This window comes from Vitis vinifera, chromosome 1, assembly GCF_030704535.1.
Source record: "Vitis vinifera cultivar Pinot Noir 40024 chromosome 1, ASM3070453v1".
Taxonomy (NCBI): Eukaryota; Viridiplantae; Streptophyta; class Magnoliopsida; order Vitales; family Vitaceae; genus Vitis; species Vitis vinifera.
In genome coordinates this window covers 8,109,898-8,137,067 of record NC_081805.1, presented here as the reverse complement: position 1 = coordinate 8,137,067, position 27,170 = coordinate 8,109,898, and the positions used below count along the sequence as shown (strand labels likewise).

Sequence of the window (27,170 nt, the reverse complement as noted above, 5' to 3'; positions counted from 1 at the left end):
TGGGCTTTTTGATTATTTGATCCATCATAATTTCTGTCATGTCACTAATTTTTGTTTTCTAAATATAACACAAATTCACCAGATGCTTTCTTCACAGCAGTCCCTTACTGTCCGCTTGAAGTACCTTTGACAAAGAAGGAAACTGAAGAAAAAACATGGCAACAAAGGGGGTGGTCAAATGGGTTATGGCCAAAAATTGATGGAGCAGAGGTTATACCAACTTCGGCCTCGAATGCTGCATTTGTGTAACCACACAGCCTGGAGGCTCGGATCTTGGCCTTTGTCGCATCATGCTTTCAGTTGAAAAAATGTGTTTTGATATTTACTTTTAAAATAATTAAAATTCCGTATAGTCTTTATAGATCATAAATACAACCTTTATGTTGATAGTACATAAAATTTTAATTATTGAAAAAAAAATATGGCCTGAAAATGATGAAACTGGTCCAGATGACAACAGTGGGGCCATCAAGGAAGTAGCAAAAAGGACCCAGCAAGAAGGATAGAAGCGCCCCAAATATTTCAAATTGATCAGAGCCAAATTGGCAATAAAATATACAAATAACAAGATATATATATATATATATGTAACAGTATCTCTGGAAAATAACTATCGAGCTTAAGCCTACATAAAAGGACATTAAATAAATTTATATACAGTTACACAACAGCTCATTCAAGTTCCTTCCATGCTCTGAATTCTGAACAAAAAAGACAATAGATTTTCAGATATTAAATTAACAGCACAAAAAGAAAAGCATAAATCTTCTTTGTTGGGGCCAATCATGCAATAGACCTGCATCATCAGTGCTTTTGTCTTGCATTTGAAGGCATTGAGGTTGTAGTATGACCTACCACTAGATTGCATCCGCAAGCATCCATTAAAAACAAAATAATAACAGTAATATAATAATACAGAAATCAGATGAAAAGGCAAACTGAGAAAATGAGATCCAACATTGAAGTGCAATAACCATCCATGTTGGTTGGTTCCAACATAGACCCCCAACATGAGTCGGACCATTGTATCAACCAATATAATGACAGCACAAGAGAAGAAAGTGTTAGGTTTTCAAATGGTTTCTTGGAATAGGCTCAACGCATAAATGCTTATAATTTTACCAAAAACTACAATGCACATTACAAAGTGTATCAAAGAAGCAATTTGAAAGATCACCATTCTCATTAGAACACACTGCATAATAAAGAGACAGAATGAAGGGTACTCCCATAAAGCTCCATAAAATTTCTAAGAAGATAGTGTTGCAAGTTTTTCAATACTGTTGTCCAAAACCGTCTTATCAGGAACTAAAATAGAGTACAGGGGCTTCAAGAATCTGTTAAATCAGGCCAAGTGTATCTCAGACTTGATTGAACTTTAGCTGAGCCCCCAACCCCAACCAACAATAGATAAATTATACAAAATCCGATCTAATTTAAAAAATTTCAACTAAAAAACTACTGTGTTTAACTTCATCAGCCAGTTTTTGCAACACGTACCAACATGCCTGAGCAACAGAAAGTAGAAATTACCTGGCTATTTACAAAGGTGTAACTGACACCAACAAACTTGTGGGATCAGCGCCAGTATTGAGCCCACCGATGAATTGTTTCAACCATTTGAGGAAACAATGCACTCACACTCTCATTGATAAGATCCTGGAAAAAGTGAATGCAGGCTTCATCGTCCAAGTCCAACTTAAACTTCTCTTGAAGCTACAAGCAAAGCAGCCAAAGTCATAACAAGAAACAGAAAACAATTTTATACTTGTGGACAGAGAACGTACGATAGAAGAAGGTCACCTTAAGAATGCCTTTCTCAGGATCAGAAGCTATGTCAGGAATATTGGAACCCGCCATCAGATGGAACAGATTCAAAATGAGGTTACTAGATTTGCGGAGGATATTGTATGCTTCACAACAATAGGATTTGAACCTGGTATAGTATGGGCTGCAGAAGAAAAGTGTAATGAACCATTTGCATTTGGCATGGTAATATCGCATTGCCACAAAATAAGGTTCCCAAAATCATGCAGTGGTATGTTAACATCTCATGGAATCTCATCCAGCAAAGGTGACATAAAACAAAAGACCAAAGGCTCAAAAAAGGTTATTTTCTCCCATAGTAATGATACCTTTCTGCTCCACCCATAGCCTCAACCATTTCTTTGCAAAGCTTCATTGGTGGTGGAAATGGCTTAGGATCTCGGCCTAAAATAAATCCAAAATCAACATGGAACAGACGCCCATCATCCCTAAGGAGAAGGTTGTCTAGGTGCCTACAAGCCAAGAAGATTTTGTATTCAGAAATATACTTCAGTTTGACATATTCAGATCTACCCCAGGAATCAACAGAAAATTAAAAAACACTAGCTAATTTAAATAAGGTACAGTAATATGTAGATAGTCTTGATGTACATTGTCAAATTCAATAGTCACCTGTCTCCAATGCCCAGAATATATGTAATAACTGAGTAGCCAGCACAGCTTTTTATAAATGTTTCAAGACAGGTGGCTGTGATTCCAAAAGGCCCATGCTCATCCGGATGAAACTTCTGCAGATAGCTTATAATACTACGATGTTCAGAGAGAATCTGGATACGAAATGAAACGAGTTTATTAAGTGCTCTGAGAGCATCTAGAAACATATATATTAACCACAAGAAGTAGATAGGTGTCTCAGAAGATAAAATTCGGCTGCATGTATAATCCAAAAAACTAAATAGCATCAGAAAGAGTGAACAAAAATACTGAAAGTAGGTTATAGATATTTCATATTGTCATTAGCAAAAGGATTCAAACACTGTCATCAAAACACCTTTGGCAATGAGCCTAGCAGGTCGCCTAAATGCCTAGGTGGTTGTCCAAGTGACTAAATTCAGAAGTCACATTTGCCTAAGATTTGAGATTGTGTACTTTCTCATTTGACAAAATATTACAAACACTTTTTCCCATCATGAGGCATTAACTTACTGTTCTAGGAAGGTAACCATTAACATTACAGTATGGATATAAAAATATTGTAAACAAACAATGAATCAACAAAAAGCATACACATGTGGACATGCACACTAAAAAATTAATTAATATACTGTCACCCTCTTAGATCAAATCACTTTCATTAGAACACACACACACACCCTTAAAACCTAATGAATAGAACACATAATAATTTGTCTGTTTTCAAAAGACAGAACACAAATGATAGAAAATTTCATTTACTAGATAAAAAGTTTTCCAAGCAAATCTTTCAAGGGAGCAAGTGGGAGAAATAATGGCTTAGACTTCATCATCTGAAATTTAGTGTAACTCTTCTTCTGGATATCCTGAGAGACATACCCTTGAAATACCATATTACCTTTTAAAGTTTCTCATGTTGATGTGTGCAATGCACATAACAGTAACATTGGCAACCTGACCCACAAGGTATTGGTACTATCCCTAGTGATTATGACAGTTTGTTTTTGCCCTCTCTATACCAATTGATGACAATGACTTTCCCTTGTTTGGGTAAAAGAAATGCAAGTGAAGGAAGTTATCCTCCTCTAACATAGTAGATCAAGATTGTAACTGATAAAAAGAGGTTTCTCTTTTCCTCTTTTTGTATGCACACTCGCATATGAGGGACTATTCATTGGAGGTCCATTCATATTTAAAGAGAAATCAGTTACCTGGCTAATCCTTTTGGGTTGTCTCCCCCAATTGGATCAATAGATTGGCTAATTGTTAAGTGGATCATCTAGTAAAAAACAAAGCCAATTGTTAATGTATTAGTTTAGAATGACAATTTCACAAATGAAAGTATGAAGTTTGTGAAAGTGAACAAGGAAAATATATTTTCTACCTAGGGTTTTGTTCTTGTGTGTGTGTGTGTGTGTGTGTTTTAGCAAATGAAAGTATGAAGTTTGTGAAGCGTGTGTGCGTGTGTGTATCTTTTTTATAACCCTAGAAAGGGGCACACACACCAAGACAACAAATATTTTGTGATTACTTCACCATTGATCCTAAACCCTCAAAATTAAGCTTTTGACTGGAAAAGATTGACACTTCTTTCCAAGAGGAAAGACAGAGGTCAAGGATCCGAGATCCCAATCCTCAATACAGTTCTGAGGTGATCCATTAAGAAGCATGATAGTCTACTACATTGTGGATATGAAGAAGACATATAGATGATAGTTGGTATAAGTCTAGTGGGGTAGTAGTGTTAAATCCAAGTAAAAATATGTATGTTTCTTTCATTATTAATGGACTTTTGCTGCAGTTGATAGACCCATGGTTTTTGCATCTACAAAGATTCCAGCAATCAATGTAAGTGATTTTCCACATATATCTGGTGTTTTTGTGTTAACTGAATATTTACTAATTTATCTGGATTGATGTTGCATATTTGCAGGGCTAATAAAAGGGATAAATTAATTAAATTAATCAATTAGAGTTGGGCCTAAAGAGAATTGAATTGGGACTTTTTTTCTCTTCCAAAAGATATTATGATTCTTATCAAATAAAACATTAGAGGAAAAAAAAGGTGTCTTAACTAGAGGGAAGAAACATTGAAGTTTGTGTACCAAAATGCTTTGATGTCATTTCTACATATTCTAACATGTTAGAAATCTATGGAGATTTGGGAATTTGGCAACTAAAGCTGAATATCAGGGGGGAAAAAAGGGAAAGAAAAAAAGAAAAGAAAGCTCCAAGACTGGTGAAAATTTTCAACCAAATCTAAAATTTTTGAGTGAAAATATTAGCCAAGAAATTAAGATATTTACCAAAAGAAACTAGAATTTCATGTCACCATTGAAGAAGTTCTCTCCAAAAATTAAAAAAAGTTTTTCCCAGAAAAGGTTCTTGTTGCTTTAACTTCTAATGTTGTTTTAGAGATAAAGCTGATGCTTTGCAACTCAGTTATCAATAGAAACCAAGTAAATGCCCATTATAAACATTAAACACACTTCTCTCATCAAAGAAGCTTCTTACAGAGGATATCTACCTGCGCCAAAGAGCTGGATGGTATGAATTCCAGCATGCCTTCATCCTGTCCAGTTGCTAGTACTCTGTACGGAGTTAAGTGTAGATCAAGATTCTCCAATTTAAGCAATCGATCCATGAGAGATACCATTTGAACAACCTAAAAGAACATATCAATATACAGCCAGTTTACATCCTCTCTAAAAAAATATTCCGTTAGTCCAATCTGGAGTTTGCATGTGAGATTAATGCTTAGCATTTACCAATTGGTCTTGTCGAATATCATCCCCCTTCTTAAATATGATCTTGCAACTTCCACCACTTGCTGTTCGGAAAGTCAGGCGTAAAGGATGCAGAGCACTCTTGAATATTGATGATTCTGAAGGCACGATACCAGTGATGAGCACACCTGGTGCAACTGGTGATCGTATTGGCTGAAAGTGTAACAAATCAAACACATCTCAAATTATAAATATTTAAAAGCAACTGTTACAATCTGAAAGCTATATCCGATGCAACAAAATAAATGTCAGACAAAGCTCAGAAAGTTAGCAGATGACAAGATCAATAGTCAACTTTGAATCAAACAAATACCTCTTCAAAATAGGTAAGCTCACTAAGAAGGCCAGAAAGAAGCTGTCTAAGCTTTTCAATTTTCTTCTGGGTTCCACCACGCACAGTTCTTACATCTCTCATTATTAAACACAACTGAGCTGTCAGTTCTGTCTGACGCACCAAACTCTGCCATAACTTAAGTCCGTCTTCATCTCCATTTGCACCAGCTCCCAACTGTTACAAAGTGGATGTTAGTATCGAACTGCCGGAAACAGTAATCAATCAAATATACCACCTACCCATGAAACCCTTAATTTACACATAATCATGCATGATTAATGGCACAATTTCCCTGTCATTTGCTTCACCCACAGATGTTAATGAACCAGGCAGCCATGCCTATAACCACATAAGACAATTTTCCCTCTGCTGTTTCCACATATCATCAGAACACTGGCAACTATATTTCTTCTACACGTTTGGTGTAACATAGATGTTTTTTTACTACAACAAACTTATTCCTAAGGAATTTGCATTCATATTCCACAATTTGATTACCTTCCAGAATTACTTTGAATATAGCTGCCTTTAGGATACATAAAGGACAAACACATTTTATATTGTTAGAACATAGTAATTAAATCCGAACAATGGTAGGATTCCCAAAGTTCTGCATTATCACTAAAATAGAGAAGGGGCATCTATTATTTACACTGGGAGCTTGAAAATATAATACAAATAGACATTGCTATGGCAAACAAGTGAAAAATGAGGAACTCACACCTTCATCATATTGTCTTCGAGGATCTCATAGGTACAGTAAAAACGCTTTGCATATGCAGGATCATTAAGTTCCACGGTAACATACCAACGGAGAAAGCTAGCCAACTCGATATTGCGCAATGCTATAAAATTTAAAGGGTGCATTAAGATGATACCAACAAACTGGATGCAGAATAGAGTAAATTATACCACTTGAAAAATTATTCACGTAGAGTGCAGTAGGCATACATCGTTGCACAAGGAAATGGCAAAGGCGAGATTTATCAGAGCGCTCGAAACGAAGAGCCTGAACCAGTTGAAGTAAGTAACATTGAAGCTCTTCATCATCAGCTCTTTCAAGAACACTGACAGCATATGCACGAACCTGTTGAAGGGAGTTAAAATAAAATTTTATTCATTCAGAATGATGTGTGGAACATAACAACACAAATTAAAGATCAAATACAACTAGTATAAGGATAAATTGCAAACAATCTCCAATGCTAGTGAAGATTAACAACCTCCAAAACATTTCTCATGTCAAAAGGCACATGAATCAATCTCAGAGTGGTTTATAGTTCTATTTTTTTTTTATAGATAAAAAGAAAAATATATTAAAAAGGGCCACAAAAATAGCAGCCCAAGGATGCTTATAGTTCTATTATTAAGTCCAACAAGCTTCCAAGTCAAAAAGTTCTCAAGTCCATGACTTTAAAAACCATGCACACCTTAACTAGCCTTTCCTGCAGATCACGCATGCCTCTCCTAACTGGACTCCTCAGTTCATACTGCAGTTTAAATATTTACATCAAATGTAAACACAAACAAGAACAGTACCCACCTCTTCACTTTCAAAAACAGGAGACAGAAGCTCCAATGCATCGCACACATCTATCATTTCCCACTTGCCCATCAGTTCTAATGCCTGCTTTGCTTCCTGCATGTAAGTCAGCAAGAGAATCTTCAGAAGTGATAATGCATAATTTCAGTAGCAATAAAAGGAATATTAAACGACAAAGAATCCAACTCAAACAAAAAAAAAAACAAAATAATACAAAGAAATATTTCTAACTAATACATATGTACTTCAAATTTTTATGAATTATACAAATTACATTCATTTACAAATTACTGGATAATCCAAGATTTTACAGTTTGTAGTCATGTCTTGCTCAATATGCAGTATGCATATTGCAGAAGAGAAGATGTGCTAACCTGAAGATCACTCCATTCAACACATCGGAGAAACTTCGTGAGAGCCCTCTTCTCAGACATCAATGAGAAACGGAATTTCCACAAAAGCTGCTTCTCATCTCCACTCAAAATCCTTGTTGGGGGGTATTTCAATATCCGTTGTATGGACCTTAAAACCAAAGAGTGCACCCAAATATATATATATTATCTCCCACTCATGAAATTCAATCAACAAACCCAATAGGATGGCAATGAGGCAGAAAATTTTTAGAAATAGCTGAACAATAAAATCAATTGGCTATCGCAGAATAAGATTATTAAAAATAAAATTAAAAGAAAAGTCCTGGATTTATCAAGTCTTATAGAAAACATTACTAAATCCAGTCATAAGAATAATTTCGTGTTGCAGTGGGTCCAACTGTATAATTTGAATACTAAGCTATATGCGTTTGGAAGCAGGATCCTTACGTTGTTTTCCTTCTAGGTAGCATTCTTTTTGCTAGAATCCATGCGACCGATATCCTTGAATTTAACCACAATAAGGGTGTTTTTAACATAAAACCCTTGTGATTGCAACATATCATAGAGAATTCCTAATCACGCATTTAGATGAATTCAGAAATATACCCTAATAGATGAAATTCCTCAGAACCTGAATTTTATCCATCATATGGATTCTTCTTAAACCTTGTATATTTTGCACACCCTTCAATCTATTACAATTAGGGATAGCCAGGTCAAGCCCAGATTCAGAATCAGTACTTGGTACTCAGTTGTATTCCCATTGAAAGATTTGTGTGCATTAGGTTAACCTAAGGGGATGAAACTTTGTTTGTTGCCTCTGAACCTGAATTTCAAATAAGACTATTATGCCTAAACCCTGTTTCTCTGAGAAAAAAATATGCTAATTCCTATCCAAGATGATCCACCCTAGAGTCCTAGACCAAGTCCTCCAACTCATTAACTCATTTTTATCAAAATATTATTTAAACTATTAAAAAGGAATCTCAAAAAATATTTAAAAAATAAATTTCCTTTAAAATAGGGTTAGATTTAGGTCACTTGAACCAAGAGCCAAAGCAAACGCATTTAATTTGAGTAAATTTGGGCCATGTCTCACCCTCTTACAATCAGGAAAGATCCATTTTGAAAGGGTGAAAATGATTAACATACAAACAACCCACTTATCAACCCAGTTAAGAAAATAGAAGAAAAGATGTATATAAAGACATGCAATTAAATTGTTTCCCTCAATTATTGAAATTATATAAAACAATAATAATTTTGACAAATCACGTTTGTTTTTCCATGATAGGAAGAAGCCTAAACGATTTTCTCTCCAAAACAGTCATCATTTATTTTATTTTTCGTTAGATAAAATACGCAAATATATTAAAAGCACTTGGAAAAGGCGCACAAAGCACACATGGAGTATACAAATAGTGTCCGAAGGCAAACAAAAGGAAGAGAGAGACAACAACAAACCACAACATGATACAGGCCTAGAAAGACATAAAGACCCCAGACGGCCTTTCATGCTTACAAACCAAATCCAATTATTGCAATCCTATTGAATCCTTGGATAAAAATTCAAACTTCATCTACCCATTGCTGCCAATTCCACCCACCCTTGCCACTCCCTAAAACAACTATCTTCAGCCCCCTTAGAAATTACAAAACAAACCCACTTCTCTAAATCCCTTACCTTGAGACCAAGAGATACAATTTTGGCCCCTCTCCTCTTCTCTATCCTTTCTATTTCTGAGGAGAGGCAAACACCCAGCCTCTAAACCAATTAACAGCCGTCCAAAAACCTCAAATTTCATGATCACTCGCAAACCATATCCCACCCACTCTTCTTTCTCATCTCTTTTCTGCTTGATTTGCTATAATTAATCGAGCACTCCAATTTGCATAGCTCCCTATCAAAATGGAACGTAGAGGAAGGCTTCCTCTTTATACTCAAGGCTGCTACCCTGCAGCCCTTTCTAGCTTCCAACCTTCTCAGCAAGGACACGATTTTTTTCTCATACTCTTACATTGGCAATCCAAAAACTTTCTGAAGGAGACAAATTTCATGAAAGACATCCGGGAGGCTTTCATCTCCCATCGAGTCCCTACTGGGTTCCCATTCCCCAAAACAAAATGTGTTACTTATACAAACCCACAAGGAATATCAACAAGGAGGGTTCAGGATGGGTCTGGCAGTCACCCCTATCCCAACCCTAACCCTATAATCTAAACAATCCCCCATCCATAGTCCAAGCCCAAGATGGAGCCACTAGCCCCTGTCCAGTTGCAAGCTGGCCATTATATTAGAACAAAAATGGTTAACAAATAAATAAATTAAGTATTGCATTATACTTTATATTTAATTTTTATTTTCAAAGTCCACCTGCGTTTTTCTCTTTACATATGCTCAAAGAGGGAAAAAAAGTTCAAAAATAAAAGAAAACAAAATATGAATTTAGTTGTACTCTCATTTTATACATAATCATGATAAAGTGGGGTGGGACATTATAAAACTTAAAACCAACCTGAAACTGACCCAAATTTTAAAAAAGAAACCGAACCCACCCTACCTTGATTATGCCAAAGCCAAACCTGTCCTATTAGGGGCAGTCCCCAAGATACTAGATCTATTGTCATCCCTAAATTCAACTCTTTTGTCATATTTGACTGAGACACTCAACAAAAGATAGATAGAAAATGTGAAAAAAGACAGAAAGAAAAATAGATATAAAATTTTATCAACTAAAATTTAAAATCATCCTATTTATTCTTACTTTCTTTCATTATTGCTTGGTTTGAGATCTCTGTCAATGATTCCACGAGCTAAACTCCTTGCTAGCTTTAGTTGCTTGTGCTCGGAGGGATTCATTTTCCCCACTTCTGGATCCCACACAATAACAAGTTCATTTGTAGAAGCTATAGGAGGGGATGGCAAGAAAAAGTTCGCTCCCGACTCCTACATCACAAACAACTAGAAGTCAAACACATACAACATTTGGATCAGTATACCAAAAACAAAACCAATTGCTGCAACAGTATGCATAAGCATCAAAACAAAAATTAAATTTGGATATTGCCCAAAGAAAGTTCAGCTTTTGAACCAATACAACATCTGCCACCAAGCACCCAGTAACCTACTGAATCAGGCTAGAATGCTATTCAACGACTTGCTATGAATATAGACCATCCTTTGATAAATAGAGTTTTGCCTACCAGTAGTCTGCACAGTAACACTACTGACTGTAAATGCGGTGTTGATATCAAATTCATCCTAGGAATCAAAACTAACAAACAGGGAGGAGTGAGACTATGTAAGCCCAATATAAATAAAGAGGGCAATTATGAGAACTGGGATTTTATTCTGTAATTGTCGAATTGTGTGTGGTTTGGCTACAAGTAGGGGAGATGGATCCATCCACATATTTCATCAGTCAGATCATCAGTTCTTAGGAGCAGGGTTCTAACTGGCTTCTTCACAAGCAAAAAAGGTCTCCCTGACAAAGGGACCCTTTTTCACCATTTCACTTTTAATGCGGGACACTGAGCAAACAGGGAGATAAGGTCGTGCAGGCAGGTGAAAATGGTGAATTAAGGACAACAGCCGAGGAGACCCATTTCACATTAGTTATATGCAGATGACAACCTTTTCCCATTGTGGGGCAGACACCAATCAATTGAGATATCTTGTATGCAACATTCAATGCTTCAAGGCAGTGCCAGGGCTAGAGACAAATTCGTGAGTGAATTTGTTGTTGTGGGGGTAGAGCATGTGTATGAAGAGAAGGTTACAGTGCAGAGCAAGATCATTCCGGTTAATTCTATATTGGATAAATAAGGATCGGTCTTGGGACTCCACCTTCAACCTAGTGGGCCTCTTTCCCTTTCCAAGTCATGAAGATGTCCAAATACCAAAATGGGCCCCTCACTAGGGCATGCTTATAAGTCTAAGCAGTTGGGACTCAATGACATTAAGGATAGTAAGGATTAAGAAAGGATGACTACCTGAAAGAGAGTATCTTCAAAAAGTAGGAGCTAAGTTTTTCAGACTTCCTTTATCACACTGGCTTCAACAATAGATTCTAAAGAGGTTGCAAAATAATTCCTTCTTTCTTTTGTTTTTCCCCTTTTTGTTTTGTTTTATCTCTTGAGCAAGGTGAGCCCTACAGAACAAGTGGCTTAGAAGGCTCATAGGTTAGGCTCTTGAGTCATAAGGTGTAAAGCTTCCAATTTCCTTTCAGAACTTTTATCTTTTTATAAAACTATATAAAAAACAGTGAGTGAAAGAAAAAGCAAATGATCCAATGACGCAAGATGGATGAAAGTCTAATGTCCCACATCAACTGATTACCAACATTGGTTGAACCTTACAAGTAACGTTACCTATATCTCCCATTAGCTTAAGCTTTTGGGAGTATATGGTCCCGCATCATTTGATATCAAAGCAATTTTTGGCTTGGCTCACCCTATGCTCATTGACACGGGCTTCAACAATTGAGTAGGGGTGTTTGACATGGGATGAAGGAAGGAAGTCCAATATCCCACATTGGTTGATTACCAATGTTGGTTGGCCTTACATGTGGGCCTACGTCTAGCCCCCATTAGCTAAGGCTTTTGGGAGTGTATGTGGTCTCACATCATCAACAAAGGTGTAGAGCAAGATCATTCAAGTTAGCTCCACTTTGGATGCACCACGGGTTGGTTTTGAGGGCTCTACTTTCCACTTCCTTTAGTGTCTCACTAAGGCGCTCCTTTTTTCTTTTCCAAGTCATGAGAGATATTATAGTGCCAAAATGGGCTTCTCACTAGGGTGCTTTTCTAATTATAAGGCAATTTGGGACTCAATGGCATTAAGGACTAAATGGAGGCATCTTCAAAAGGTAAGAGCTGAGTTTTCATTCTTCTTTCATCAACCTAGCGTCAATAAGTAGCAAAGGAATCTCTCTCTCTCTCTTTCTCTCTCTCTCGTTATTTTTGTATAAGTTCATAAAAATATAAAAATTGTACAAATACTTGAAAGTTTTCACCTTATGCTTAAGGATCCTAACCCATAAGTCTTCTAAGCCCTCCAACCTTGCAATGCACCCTCTAAGAGAGAGAGAGAGAGAGAGAGAGAGAGAGAGAGAGAGAGAGAGAGAGAGAGAAGGCGAAGGCAATTGGCTTAGAAGGCCTATGGATTAGCTTGCTATGGCCTATGGTGTAAACTTTGCAAGATTTTTCAAACTTTTATATTTCATAAAATTACATAAAAATAGTTAAGGGTGACAAATTTGAAAATGACACAAATCTTAATAAGTTTAGGTTGAACATAAATGTGTTTGTCATAATCATGTCAATTTGTGTAACTTGTTTAATAAATAGATATTGTTCAAGTTTGATTGGTCAGCCCATTTATTTAATCGTGTCAAAATGATGTGTTTATAACTTACCTCGTTTATAACTTTTTAATCCATTTAAATTTATTAATTTTATATATGTAAAATTTTAAAAAGTATCAAATTGTAAATATCATATAATTAAGAAAATTAAATTGATCTTCTATCTTACAAATATATCAAAATAAAAATTTAAATAATTAAGAGTTAGAAAAATATTAAAAGTTAAAGCTTAAAAACAACTAAAAAGCATTTTAAAAATAATAATTTATAAATTGAAAATCTTAAAGAGGTTAAATGGATTGTATCATGTTAACGAATTTAACAAGTTAAAATCATGTTTAATGAATTAGCCATGTTAATCTGTATATAATCCAATTGAACCTATTTATTAAATGAGCTTCACAAACACAAACCCAACACAACCATTAACACTACTCTCTCTCTCCCTCTCTCTCTATATATATAAGAGAGAGAGAGGGAGAGGGAGGGAGTAAATAAACAAGAACCAAATAAATTTGGCACTTGTAGATGAATCCACTCGAAACAACTTGATGTTCAAAACTGCCGAAATCAACTATAAATAAGCAACAAACAAAGAAATTTGGTGCCTGCAGATGGATCTACCTGAAAAACAACTCGATGTTCGAAACTGCAGAAATCAACCACCAGATATAAATGAGAACTTCCATTTTTACAGCTTTCTCGTTCCTTGATTTTCTCCATGGCTTTGAATGTGAGGCGATCCAGCCAATCAACACGCTGAATCTGTCCCCTTTCATACTTGTTCATAAGCTTTTCTAGACGCTCCAATTCTCCACGCTCATGCCTAGGGACCTATAGGAAGTTAGTCAGTAATGAGCAGATGAGAGAAATCCAACCATTTCAAAATAATACAAGGGCATAATCCTTGAAATATCAGATCCATAAACACTGATACAATAATAACCAGAAACCTTTCCAGGAGTAGTTGTTGGAAATGATCCATCTGCTTCTTTTCCAGGCCAAAGCCTAAGCTTCTGTTTCCCTGTTTTGAGTTGCTTTTTGCTGCTAAAGAGAAGAATGGTAGCCCCACCAATCAATCCCTCATCTTTCCCACATGAAACATCCCAAACCTAAATTTCCATCAAGATCAGCAATAAATAAAAGCACAGGTCCTAGGGAATTTAACCAGTATGACAAAGAATCTGATTACAAAAAAATGCAACCAATAGTCTTATCAAAAAAGAAAAAAATGCAACCAATAGAAATTCATTCATTTACATAATGAGGTGACATTTTTTTTTTTTTTTGATAGGTAAAAGATAAGTCATTAAAAAGAGGCGCCAAAAAAGCGACTCAATGTAAACAGAACTATGCAAGGTATACAAACCTAAACACCCACCACCAAAAAGCTAAGAACAATAAAGAGGCCCAAAAAGTCACCTAGCCCAAAAACAACCTTAATAGGATCCCAACCAATCAATAAAATTAACTATGGTTATAGGACAATCAACTATAAACAATTTAACCTAAGACCAAAGAGAGAAAAGAAAGGAATATTTCAATCTTTGGATTGACAGCTCATCATCCTTAAATGCCAGTTTATTTCTCGTCTTCCACACCGTCCAAAATATATGCAGAGGAGCAGCTCTCCACACCTTCTTTGCGCTTTTTGCCCACAAAAGAACCATGCCAACTAAGGAGAGTCTCTCTAACTGAGGAAAGTAACACCCAAGACACCCCAAACAAGGTAAAGAGTAGCTCCCATAAGGCCCTTGTTTTTGAACAATGAAGAAGCAAATGATCTATTGTCTCCTCTTTCTCAAGACACATAAAGCATCTATTTGCCAAGGACCATCCTCTTTTCTGAACAAGGTCTAGGGTTAAAGCTTTACCCCATGTTGCCTCCCACGCAAAGAAACTGATTTTGGGTTGTACCCACCCATTCCAAATACAACTAGAAGGAAACAAAACAGGGCAGTCCGCTTCGAGAGCAAAGTAGAGAGACTTTGCCAAAAAATTTCCGCTTTCTGTTTCGGTCCAAACCACCATATCCTCTACATCTCCAAGCACTCTCTTCCCGTGAAGATGCTCCAAAAATCTTTCCGCCTCCTCCACCTCCCAATCATTTAGAGCTCTTGAAAAATAGGGGCTCGAACCCCTCTCGGCCAAGGGATCCCAAACATCCGCCACCAAGCTTCCTTTTTAGCAGACAAGGCAAAGAGGGAAGGAAAAGACTCACACAAGGGGGAATCCCCACACCATCTATCCCTCCAAAAGCTCACCCTTCTCCCATTGCCAACTCTAAAAGAGATTCGAGCGCCCACCAACTCCCAATCCATCCTTATTCCTTTCCAAAGCCCCACACCATGTGCCTCTCTCACTTCCCGAGAGCTCCAACCCCCTCTATCTTTCCCATACTTTCTTCTAATCACTTGATTCCACAAAGCATCTCTCTCATTTGCGAATCGCCAATTCCATTTGGAAAGGAGAGCCTTATTGAGAATGGAAAGGCATTTGACCCCCAATCCCCCTTTCTTTTTACTTAAGCACACCACCTTCCATCTTACTAAGTGTGGTTTTCGCTCCAAGTTGCCACCACCCCAAAGGAAGTCCCTTTCGATTTGCTCTAGTCTTCGTCTAACTGAACTTGGTAACTTCAGCAAGGACATAAAGTAAATAGGAAGATTCGACAAAGTGCTTCGAATTAGAGTTGCTCTCCCCCCCTTTGATAAGTATTGTCTCTTCCACATGGCCAATCTTTTGTAGAACCACTCTTCCACTCCATCCTACACTGATACTGTCTTAAACGGAGCACCTAAGGGGAGGCCCAGATAAGTGGACGGGAGACTACCCACTCTACAACCAAAGTCCAAGGCAAGATCATCGATATTCTCTACCCTCCCTACTGGAATGATTTTGCTCTTCTCCAAGTTAATTCTCAAACCTGATACGGCCTCAAACCACATAAGCAACCAGCTTAAGTAGGTCAGCTGGTCTTGGGAAGCTTGGCAAAACACCAAGGTGTCATCAGCAAACAGCAAGTGTGAAATCTGAACCCCTTCTCCGTTCCTTCCCTTCACTGTACAACCCGACATAAAACCTCCATCCACAACCCTTTTAAGAAATGAGCTAAAAACCTCCATGGCTATCACAAAAAGATAAGGCGATAGAGGGTCACCTTGCCTCAATCCCCTTGAGCTTTGGAAGCAACCCTTAGACGTTCCATTAATCAACACAGAGAAACTTGCAGTGGATATGCACCACTTAATCCACCCTATCCATTTCTCCCCAAAGCCCATTTTCTGCATAACTGTGAGAAGGAAAGACCAGTCCACATTGTCATATGCCTTCTCTATGTCAAGTTTGCACATAAAACCATTCTCATTATTCTTCAGAATCGAGTCAGTGGCTTCATTCGCTATTAGCACTGCATCTAGAATTTGTCTACCCTCCACAAAGGCCCCTTGAGCCTTAGAAACCAGTTTTTTAAGTATGTTGGCTAAGACCTTTGCCAACCACTTGTACAGGCTTCCCACTAAGCTTATGGGCCTAAAATCCCTCAAATCTTCAGCCCCCACTTTTTTTGGGATTAAGACCAGAAAAGTAGTGTTTAGACTTTTAACAAATTTGTTGTGATCATGGAACTCCCTGAAGAAACTCATCACATCCTCCTTCACAAAGTCCCAAGCAAACTACTAGAAATCCATAGTGATGCCATCAGGCCCCGGGGCTTTATCCCCACTACAACCCAACAGCGCACCATGCACCTCCTCTTCTGCGAACTGCGCCTCCAAAGCATCAACATCCATATTCTGCAACGTTTCACACTATAGCCCGGATAAAGGAGGGTGCCAGTTCCCTGGATTGGACAACAAAGATCTAAAGGCATTCACTATTCTTTCACTAATCCCATTCTCCTCCGAATACCAAACACCATTAACCCTAATTTGGTCCACATTGTTTCTTCTTCTGTGAGCGTTTGCCATCCTGTGGAAAAATCTCGTATTTCTGTCCCCTTCTTTCAGCCACACTTCCCTAGATTTTTGTCTCCAATTCATCTCTTCTAATAAAACCCATTTTTTGTATTCTTCCCTCACTTTTCTTCTAGCATCCATCTCTTCCAAGGACAGTCTGATAGTCTTCTCCTTTGCATCCCAAAATTGCAGCTGATCCAAAGCCAAATTCTTCCTATATTCCACCCTCCCAAAGACATCTTTGTTCCACTCCTTTAGTTTAGACTTTACAACCTTTAGTTTTTGCCAGAATGAAGCTTGCAGAACCATTATAATTGTCCCCCTCCCACCAAGCCTTCAACAGCTCCTTAAACCCCTCCACTTTGAGCCACATATTCTCGAATCTGAAGGGAGATGGTCCTCTTCTCAACCCCCCTCCTTCTAACATAATTGGGAAGTGGTCAGACACTGGTCTCAGGAGGACACATTGCCTTGAACCACTAAAATGGTAATCCCACCCCTCATTGACCAAAAACCGATCTATCCTTGAGAAAGACTGGTTATTCACCGCTCCAATCCAAGTGAAAGGGCCCCCTATCAGGGGCAAGTCCTTTAGCTGTAAATCTTCTATTACATCTGAGAATCTTCTCATGACTGAGTTCAAGCTCCCTCCTCTACTGCACTTTTCAGGGCTTAAGATGGCATTAAAGTCACCAGCAACACACCACGGCCCATTCCAAAGACCGTAGATGGCCCCCAACTCATTCCACAAACATTTCCTGTCTTTCCTCATGGTTGGACCATAAACACCTGAAAAAGTCCACATAAAGCCATCCTCACAGTTTTTAAAATGGCAGGAAATTGAATGTTCTCCCTTTTCTAACTCTATCAAATCCATCACCCTATTATCCCAAAACACCACTATACCACCCGCTGAGCCCCTTGAATCCACAGTTCCCCAATTTAAGAATCTTCTCACTCCCAAGCTCCTAATTAGGCCCCTTGACATATCATGGATTTTTATTTCCTACAAGCAAACCAGGTCCACTCTGTTCTTTTTAATCAAGGCCTTGATCACCTTCCTCTTATCACAATTATTAGCCCCTCTAACATTCCAAGAAAGAAGACGTATCTTCATTTAAACTTAGAGCAGTTGCCTCCTCTTTTCCTCCTCCAAGATAATTCACAGTCCATTCCAGCTTTCTCAACTCCCTTTTGAACTTTGAAGATTTAAATTTTCTCTTTTTCCTACCTTCCAGCTTCCCCTTCTTCCCCTTCCGAATTTTCCTTTCTTTCATTCTTCTGAGCAGAAACAGGATCTCCCCTTCAAAGCCCTCCGTCGGCATTTCGAGGCATCGGCTAAACTTAGCCAAACAACTCGACTGCCAACTCAGCCCACCCCCTTCGTCCCCTTCCTCCATCATCTCTTGAGGAGCCCTGTCCAAAACAACCTTTGTCCCCTCCTCGGTCCTCTCATTTGCCAAACCCGACACCCCGGAGACCTCCGCCTCCCTACCATCCGCCAATATCATTCTAAGAGGACCCAACTCTAATCCCCCAGCTATTTCCGATCCACAACTCCGATTGTAACCTCTCTCTGTGGCGTCAAAAAACTCATCCAGCCCAGAAAGAGAAAAAGAAGAAGAGAGAACCCGCTTCCCCAACGAGAAAAGAAGCCGAGAAGGAGAACCTATGTACCTGGACCGTCCTCTATCAAAGCTTTGTCGGTGAGCATTCTAGTCTTTGGCGTTGGAGGAGACGAAGCCTGTTGGAGTCCAAAAACAGCCCCGTCTGGACTCCCCCAGATCTCCTCTCGGCATCCCCCGCAAGCCCTAGCCTCAAGAGGGTCTTCAACAGTGGGTCGTCCCACAGCTGGGCCTTTATGAGATTCCAAAGTGGGTCGGCCCACTTCCACGCAGCTCTTTAAGTGCGTTTTTGGCAATGGGCCTGATTGGGGCAGCCCACCGTCCTCCATTGATCTTGAATGGCCCTCCTTAATGGGCCTCCTCTGGAGATTTGTCTACAGCCTGAAAGTTGTTGGGCTTAAGTGAGATGGCCCACCAACTTCTTTGCTTCCAAACAAGCCCTCCACAATGGGCCTCCTCTCCACTTCCAGCTCCACGTCCCAACCCAAAATTCCCTTAGCTTTAGCTACAGGCCCAGCTTTTGAATTAATCCCCCAATCAGACTGCTGCCATCTTTTGGTCTTGTCTGTATCTGCCCCTCTTGTCGACATCAAGTCAGAAAGAAGAGCCTCCATGTCTGTCCTACAAAGATTTTCACCATCTTCAGACGGCACAGCCCTTTTGCAAGCTATTCGTTTGGCTGCATCTACTTCCCCACTCTGTCGACGCGTGATGTCCCCCCTTCTTCTTCCCTAGCCACTTGTTCCTTCCCCAACCCATTTCTGATCGTCGGAAGCACTTCAGACACCCTTGGCAGCACTTCCCACCACAGTTGCAAAGCAAAGCAAGTATTGTCGATTATCACTTGCAGGGAGCTTGGCCATTCCGTCCCCTCCGACTTCACTAGCAATCTGGCCCATTGGAGCTCCTTTAAAGCAACAGTGCTTTCATCCGCTGCAGCGAAGCCCCCACAGCAGTTTCCAATTTTCTTAAAAACTTCCCGATTCCAAAGATGCAATGGTAATCCCATCACTCTCACCCAAACCTCCTTAAGATGCTCACAACTTTGAGAACAACCCGTTTTTGGGTCCCACCTTTCCAAGTGCAGAACCGAATCCTTAAAACATCGGATACCTCTTAATAACACTTTGCCTGCCTCTGTTTTATTCTCAAACTCGATCAAAATAAAGGGGCCCCCCATTCTCACGAACTTGACTCCTCCTTTGAGTTTCTAGTGACTTTTTCCCCATCTTTCCAGATCACACAGGTGTGGAACTGAAACCAAAGTTTCTCCCCATCTCCCAACAAGGCATCGGTCTAGCAGCTCCCTTCCTTTTGACACATCTTCTTCTCCAAGCTGTAGCCATGCTGCTTCCCCTAGCCTTCTCACTCTTGAAACTCCTCTAGTATTCACCGCATCAATGTAGGATTTTTCTTTCTTCCCCTTCGAATCCCCATCTCTGCTCTCAGGCTTAGAAGATGCAGAAACTTCCCTAGGCTCATCACATGTCGATATTCCGAGTGAACGAAGTTTTTCAGCCAACAAAGCCCATCCTTCCAAGAAACCTTTTCCTTCTGGGATCACTAAACAATGTCTCTTTGCATCCGAGTCAATCATTGAACACAATTAGAATCTGCTAGCCTCATTTGCTCGACATTCCAATTTGTACCTCCTTCCTCCATCTTCCCAGCTTTTGACGAATCTCTGCCCAAACTCCCCCCTACAGTTTGCCTCCACTCCCTCCAACAGCCAACACAAACTGGACCTTCCAAACCTTATCCACGAGGTGAAACCTCTACTTCTTTCCACAATAATCCCCTTTAGTTTCTTCCCAAACACATCCACAGATATTTCAAAAGACTTGGAGTCCACTGCAAACCAGCAATTCCCTTCTCTTTTCCCCATCTCTCAGTTCAATTAGAAGTGATTCATAGAGTAACATATTGGTGGTTACTCCATTCAAATTTGCTAACTTTCTTTCACAACTATACGTTCACTATGCCTTTATGAAAACAACTACTTCTTAGCAGTTTCAAATCTTTGCTTACTTGTGAACTTAATTAGATACCAGCAACATGAAAAGGAAAAGCTAGTTCATCAAAAAGGAGCAATCCATAATTTATATGCTTGCAAGAGCAATGTAAACTACCAAACTTCCTTTTGATCATCATAATGAGGTGACATATTCCTCCATGCTTGCACCATGGCCAATTTCTCAATTATAGGTTGACAATAAGCACCAACTTAGGATTTAAAAAAAAAAATTAGAACATAACTTCATCATACATAATGATGAAAAGTAAAAAACTAACCATGTTTAGAAACTGGAAAAAGAGAAGGTTATCCTCACACTATAGTAATTTCTCAAAAACCAAGGCATCTATGTTTGCATGGAAAACTTTCTAAGAGCACCTTTATAGACAAGGTGAGCACAAATATCAAATTCCCAATACAAGTAGCTATATGTGAAAGAATACTTCCTCCTATTGAGGACAAATCAATTAACCAAGTGATTCATCACAGTTGAAGTTATTTTCTAGTTCCCAATAATCTTAACAAACACATGGACAAGATGAAGAAAAATCTTTTTGGTTCAAGCCAATGATAAAAAACCAATTTTTCCAGTTAGGATCTTGTTCATAATTCCACAAGGACCAGGGATACAGGTGAAAAATGGTAAGAAGTATTCAAAAAGAGGAAAGATTCAGAAAGAGATTAGTTATGTGGAAGCGACAGTACATTTCAAAAGGAGGAAGGATTACCTTAATTCGGAGCACTCTATCCAACCTACCGATCTATTTTATGTCCATCTTCCAATTACCAAGGGCAATTAGGATGAGATTGGAAAAGATACAAAGGGATTTTTTGTGGGGAGGTGGCGCTCTTGAGCAAAAACCTCACTTAGCAAGGTGGCCAATTGTGTGTAAAGACAAAAGTATAGGAGGTTTGGGGGTTAAGAGCCTTGGTTTGTTCAATAAGGCTCTCCTGGGCAAATGGGCATGGCGTTTTGCAAACGAAAAAAAGGCCCTTTGGAATCAGGTAATTAGAAGGAAGTACAGGGAGGAAAAAGGAGGATGGACATCTTGTGAGATTAGGGAGGCATATGGAGTTGGCTTATGGAAAGCGATAAATAAGGTGGGACAACTTGTAACCCCTTTTTTTGGCTATGAGGTGGGGAAGGGCAAGAATGTGAAGTTTTGGAAAGATAAGTGGTGTGGTACCAGCCCTTTAAGCGAGGCTTTCCCTTCTTTATTTGCCCTGGCAACGTCAAAAGAGGCTTGGGTAAATAAAATTTGGACAGCCGAGGGGGAAAGGAGGGGAAGTTGGACTCCTACTTTCAATAGGTCATTTAATGATTGGGAAATGGAAGAAGTGGGAAGGTTTCTTTGTTGCTTGGAAGAAAAGATGATAAGGGTGGATGAGGAGGACAAGGTGAGATGGGTGGAATCAAAGGATGGGGTTTTTTCGGTGAAATCCTTGTATAGGGTAGTGCAGCCGGTGTCCTCTGCTTCGTTCCCTTCAAAAATTATTTGGATGTCCCATGCTCAGCCCAAGATAAGCTTCTTTGCGTGGGAGGCTTCGTGGGGTAGAGTTTTAACTTTGGACCGTTTGCAAAAGAGGGGTTGGGCTTTGGCAAATAGGTGTTTTATTTGCCAATAGTGTGGGGAGTCGATTGACCACCTCCTCCTTCATTGTGAAAGAGCAAGTGAGGTATGGACTTTGCTCCTCTCTTTTTTTGGAGTCTCTTGGGTTTTTCTGCTTTCGGTTAAGGAAACTCTCATAGGTTGGAGAGGCTCCTTTGTGGACAAGAAGAGAAAGGTGGCGTGGCTTTTGGGACCGTTATGCTTGTTTTGGGTTATTTGGAAGGCTAGGAATTCTATTGCTTTTGAGGATGGGGTGTTGTCCATCCAAAAGCTGAAAATTTCTTTTGTGTATTTACTATGATCGGAAACCAAATTGTGGATAAAAAATGGTCCTTCGACCTTAATAGATTTTATAGAATGGGTGTGTTTGCGTTAAGGGAGAGGGTTTTTTTTAGCTTTCATAGTGGCTTGGGTTCTTTTGTAAGGGGGTGAGTTGTTCTATACTGTAGCTATTTGAGTCGCTTCTTTAGCGCCTCTTTTGAATATACATATTACTTACTGATCGAAAAAAAAAAAGCTTAAGTTGTTTTTTTGATAAGCAATGATAAAACATTAAAAAGGTCAATCAAAAAGAGGCGCACACATAGTACACAAAGCATAAATCTAAGAAGTAAAAAGAAACAACAAACAATCAGAATCCTAATTTAATACTTAGTGCACAACCACTCAATGAAATATCAAGGATCTGGAACCAGCTTGAACATCATCTTGAAGAGAGGCCCAGAGGACCACATATATAGATTAGAAATAAAGGAGTCCTTAAGAGATTGGTTTTTGCATTGCACCCCTTCAAAAGTTCTTTGGTTACATTCCCTCGAAATTGTCCAAAATAGGCAAAGAGGAGCTATTCTCCATGCCAATCTTCTCTTCTTGCCCACAAAAGTTCCATTCCAACACATTAACAAGTCTTTCACTAAATAAGGAAACCCACAAAATGCCAAATAAAGAGAACTGGAAGTGCCATAGCGTCCTAGCTTTCCCACAATGGATGAGGAGAAAGTCTATTGATTCTTCTACTTTTTTACACATACAACAATAACTTTCCAAAAACCAATCTCTTCTTTGAAGTTGGTTCATGGTTAGAATCTTTCCCCAAGCTATTTCCCACACAAAGAAACCCACTTTGGTAGAAGCCTAAGAGGCCCACACTACTTTTGAGGCGAAAGACACTTCTCCCTCCATCTCCAAGGTAAAGGAGCAGGACTCACCAAGAGTTCCTACTCTTACTAACCATCCATATCATTTTGTCTTCCTATCGACTATTCCTTCCTAACACAAAGCTTTTGAAGCAATGCATCAATGCTATTCACCTCCCATTCTTAGAAACGTCTCAAGAAGCACGAGTTCCACAAGACTGACCCACCCTCTCCTCTACCACATGAACATCATCCATCAAAGCTTCCTTGGAAGTTGTAAAGGAGAATAGAAATAAAAAAGAATGCATCTAGCATTTGTCTTCTTCTTTTTTTTTTTGATAAATAAAAAAAATAGCATTTGTCTTCCTTTTACAAACGCATTCTGAGACTCTAGTACCACTTTCCCAATCACTTTCTTTAGTCCATTTGCCAAAACTTTAACTAGAATTTTGTACAAATTACCCACAAGGCAAATGGGTATAAACTCTAAAAAGCTTAAATTGTCAAGAATGGGTTAAATGTATATCAAAATAAATGTAGATCAAAGCCCTTCAAACATGAAAAGCATATCAAGTTAAATACCATTTTTCTTTTATAGGACATATCAGATTAAATACAAAACAACTCTCCCCCTCTAATTCACATGGCCCCCTCCAACATGTGAAGTGACAATCACATAGACAAAAAACTGAAAGAACAAAATTCTTTCGAAGTGGTTAGGATTGAAGGCCTCAGGGAACCAAAGTTTTAATACCATGTCAAATTACCACTCACACCAATAGCTTGAACTGTTAAGGAAACAATAATACATATCATGTCAACACTAACTTCTGTTTTGAACAGTTAGGTTTGAAATTCAACGGAACCATACAGTATTTGTATAAATATTTTACGGATAAAATACCAATCAAAAACTAATATTCCACATACTAAATGCCTATTTAACACCTCAAATATGCATAAGGTATTCTTAAGAACAGGAACCTAGTCTTTAGGAGAATATAATTGATTATTGTCATTAGTAAAGACATTTCTCTCCAGAATGAAAAATGCACCTTAGACCATTGGTAAGGCTCTTTTCTTCAACATTCTTGACATTCACCTTCATCCCTGAGACAAGCTCAACTTTGATGGCTCAACCTAATGATAATTGGTGGCAAAGTTGAATATAGTCGTCTTAAAGCTACTCAAGGAGTATGGCTCATAGACATGCATGAAGGAGATTCTAGAATGGCGATTGATGACATTATGGACAAGCCTTTTAGCAGCATGGAAGCTTTGGAATACTAAGTGAAACTAAGGAAAATCTAGACAGCATAAGTGCATGAAACAACTAAACCTTTGTCCTTACCATTTGGGCTTAGTTACATGAATCCTTCATGATGATGCTTGCAGAGTGGGCATCCATAGATGTATTTAAAAAAGGTTCCATTGTAAATCTATCAGTTTTTCACCCAAAGAAAAATGCTCAAATCTGATGACCTGAAGGTGGACCAAAAAGATAAGCATAAGAAATTGCTGCTGCCAACTTACTGTTAATGCAAGTTGTGAGTGAGCAGTTAGGTCGCGATATTTTGTACTCAAAGTAATGAGTTCATTCCAGCAATATGATGGTCCTGTAGATTCCAACCTGGCAAAAAAACAATTCCAATAAAAATCAAATATGCCAATATATCAAAATTTGCAAGCCACATAAACATAAATAGATATAGTACTCAACAAAAACATGCTAAAAAAAATTTTAAGGTTATGTTTGGTTCCCAGAAAGTATCAAGGAAAGAAAAAAAAATGATTTTATCTCGTTTGGTTGACCGATAGAAAATACCAAAAAAAAAAAATCAAATATAATTAAAATCGGTTAAAAATTTATGTATTTTTAAATTATTTAATCTTTGTATTGAAGAGTTAAAATAAGTGAAATGAGTTTAAAGTAACATATAAAATTAATTTATTGACTTTAAATCTATTTTTTATTTTCCTTCACTTTTAATTTTCTTCTACTTTTTCTCTCTTTGCATTTTCCCTCAAATTTTCTGAGAACCAAACATAGCCTAATAGGATCATCAATACTTCAAGAGCATGACCTTTAACCCACATGCAATCTCCCATCACTTTCACATGGATCAAACCAAATTTGGTGCATTTTACTATATGCACAAGGAAACGGTAACAACTAGCCATTGTTATTGAGACTAGAACTCATGGAAGCAGAAAATAGATTCATTGATGGAATCAAACATGAAGTATTTCTAACAAAGGCATTTGGTAATTGGGGAAAAATCAATATGCTTAGAATGTTTAATAGTCTACATAATTAAGCACTCTAAGAACCACACTAGTATTTCCTGTACTCATTCACCTGGAAGGAAGGGAAAGGGGAAAATAAAAGAAGAAATAACGTGTGCAAGGATTCATGATATGCGTGTGCATGTGTTTTGATCACATTTAGATAGCTGAGAAACACAATAATCAATGTTGGAAAACTTCTTCAAGAACTTGAAACGCATACAAACAATTAGATCATATGGCAAGACCTTGTTCTAGTGGGAAGCCCGAATGGAGCACCATCAATGAATAGTGCACATTCAACATATAGCTCAGCTCTTCTCTCCTCTGTAGTGTAATCAAATTCTGCAGGATAATTGAATTAGGCGCGTGGTTAAAAAAATTAAAAAAAAAAAAGGGCAAGCCAAACACAGAGCTAAAACTTCTTTCTTATATCACCAAATAAAATGTATATAACAAGCAGTTCACAGCCACCAAAAAAAGGGAAAGAGAAAAATTCAAACCACCCACCCCTCCCCGTCCCCACAAAAGATAATAATAATAATAATAATAATAATAATAATGTATCCGGGTATAGATGCGTTGCTTGGGGATATAGGGATTCAGAAGGTGCTCAAAACAAGGATGATGCCAGATTTAGATGGTCATCATACAGACGCATGAGTGAAATTCCAATAAAAAATTTAAATTTTTCGCAACAAAACATAATCGCCAGAAAATTGTAAATCATAAATTGCGATTTGAAATTACAACACTTTCAGAATACGTTTATTTTTCAGTGCAATCAATTTGATCAACCAGTACCAGTTTCGAACTAAGTTTTCTTACCCCAAACTTGCAGAATAAAACACTCAAAATAAAACTGCAACCATCAAAAATTGGGAAAAGGAAAAGAAAAAAAATTCCGGGCTCAAAACCCTAACGCGTTCCTCCGTGAGAAAAGACCAAGAAGAAAACAACACAAAATATCACGAGACTTTTACTTTCCCCCTGATATAGTTTCCAGGAAAGGAAAACTTACAGCATGCTGAATTGGGCGCTTCAAACAAAAGGGATTATAAAGTGGAAATTGAAACTGAAAACTCACCTGAGATAGAGGACTTGACAGAAGGCAAATTGCCTTCCAACCTCTCGATGCGAAAGGTAACTGGAAGATTGATGTCGCAGGACAAAAAGAATCGGAACTCATTGCCGCTCATCTCTTTCATGCTTCCAAAATGCTCATAATTAGGGTTTCTAATTGCCAATTTGAATTTGAATGAAACCAAATCTTACGCTAAGAATCAATCCAGTTTATTTTTTCTACTACCGATTAACGGCGCCGCTCAGTCGATCCGGACCGGTCTCCACAAATCATCGGCGGAAACGTGTTTTGAGTTCGGAAACGGGAAGGTCCCACTTTAGATACGGTCCCTCTTTTTTAACTTATTTAATCTCAAAACAAGTAAACTAAAGTAACGTATAAAATTAATTTATTGATTTTTTTTTTTTTCATCTTATATTTCTCTTTATTTTTTTACCATTGCATTTCCTTCAAATTTTTTAAAAATCAAATATAACATTAATTGATTATTCATATTTTTTTTTAGAGGAATGTATCATATAAAATATTTTCATAATTTTTATATTCTATCTCATTTTCTCTTGTCGTCCACATGGAAGAGAATGATTTTCTTTACT

At 38.2% G+C, this 27,170-nt stretch overlaps 1 protein-coding gene across 5 annotated transcripts; it reads right to left on the bottom strand.

The window, feature by feature from the left end:
• Positions 1–501: 501 nt before the first annotated feature.
• On the bottom strand, positions 502–26,922 carry LOC100263708 (phosphatidylinositol 3-kinase, root isoform). Of its 5 annotated transcripts, XR_009466641.1 has the most exons (20): positions 26,800–26,914; positions 26,578–26,699; positions 25,739–25,835; positions 24,738–24,834; positions 13,817–13,975; positions 13,488–13,697; positions 10,263–10,444; positions 7,498–7,645; positions 7,124–7,219; positions 6,532–6,667; positions 6,304–6,425; positions 5,560–5,754; positions 5,229–5,399; positions 4,988–5,125; positions 2,440–2,594; positions 2,136–2,279; positions 1,804–1,951; positions 1,534–1,716; positions 797–857; positions 502–701 (listed from the first exon to the last, which is right to left on the bottom strand). XR_009466641.1 is itself a non-coding variant. In XM_059739833.1 (19 exons), exons 2-18 carry the CDS (start codon positions 26,687–26,689, stop codon positions 1,579–1,581), a joined length of 2,448 nt encoding a protein of 815 aa, XP_059595816.1. In that variant the 5' UTR covers positions 26,690–26,691; positions 26,800–26,922; the 3' UTR covers positions 502–701; positions 1,534–1,578. The 5 variants fall into 5 exon arrangements, 4 of the variants coding, with proteins under 4 accessions (XP_059595816.1, XP_059595812.1, XP_010651480.1 ...); XM_059739833.1 differs by lacking the exon at positions 797–857 and having other exon boundaries at positions 26,578–26,691; positions 26,800–26,922; XM_059739829.1 differs by having other exon boundaries at positions 502–1,716.
• Between the last annotated feature and the right edge of the window lie 248 nt (positions 26,923–27,170).

What these genes read in the sequence shown, in the direction of transcription:
- LOC100263708 (XM_059739829.1), bottom strand. Translation starts at nt 26,698, where the DNA reads ATGAAAGAGATGAGCGGCAATGAGTTCCGATTCTTTTTGTCCTGCGAC. An exon ending in ATATTCGACAAGACCAATTG is followed by an intron (nt 5,126 to 5,228) that starts GTAAATGCTAAG and finishes ATGTTCTTTTAG; the next exon opens with GTTGTTCAAATGGTATCTCT. An exon ending in CATCCAGCTCTTTGGCGCAG is followed by an intron (nt 2,595 to 4,987) that starts GTAGATATCCTC and finishes TTTCGTATCCAG; the next exon opens with ATTCTCTCTGAACATCGTAG.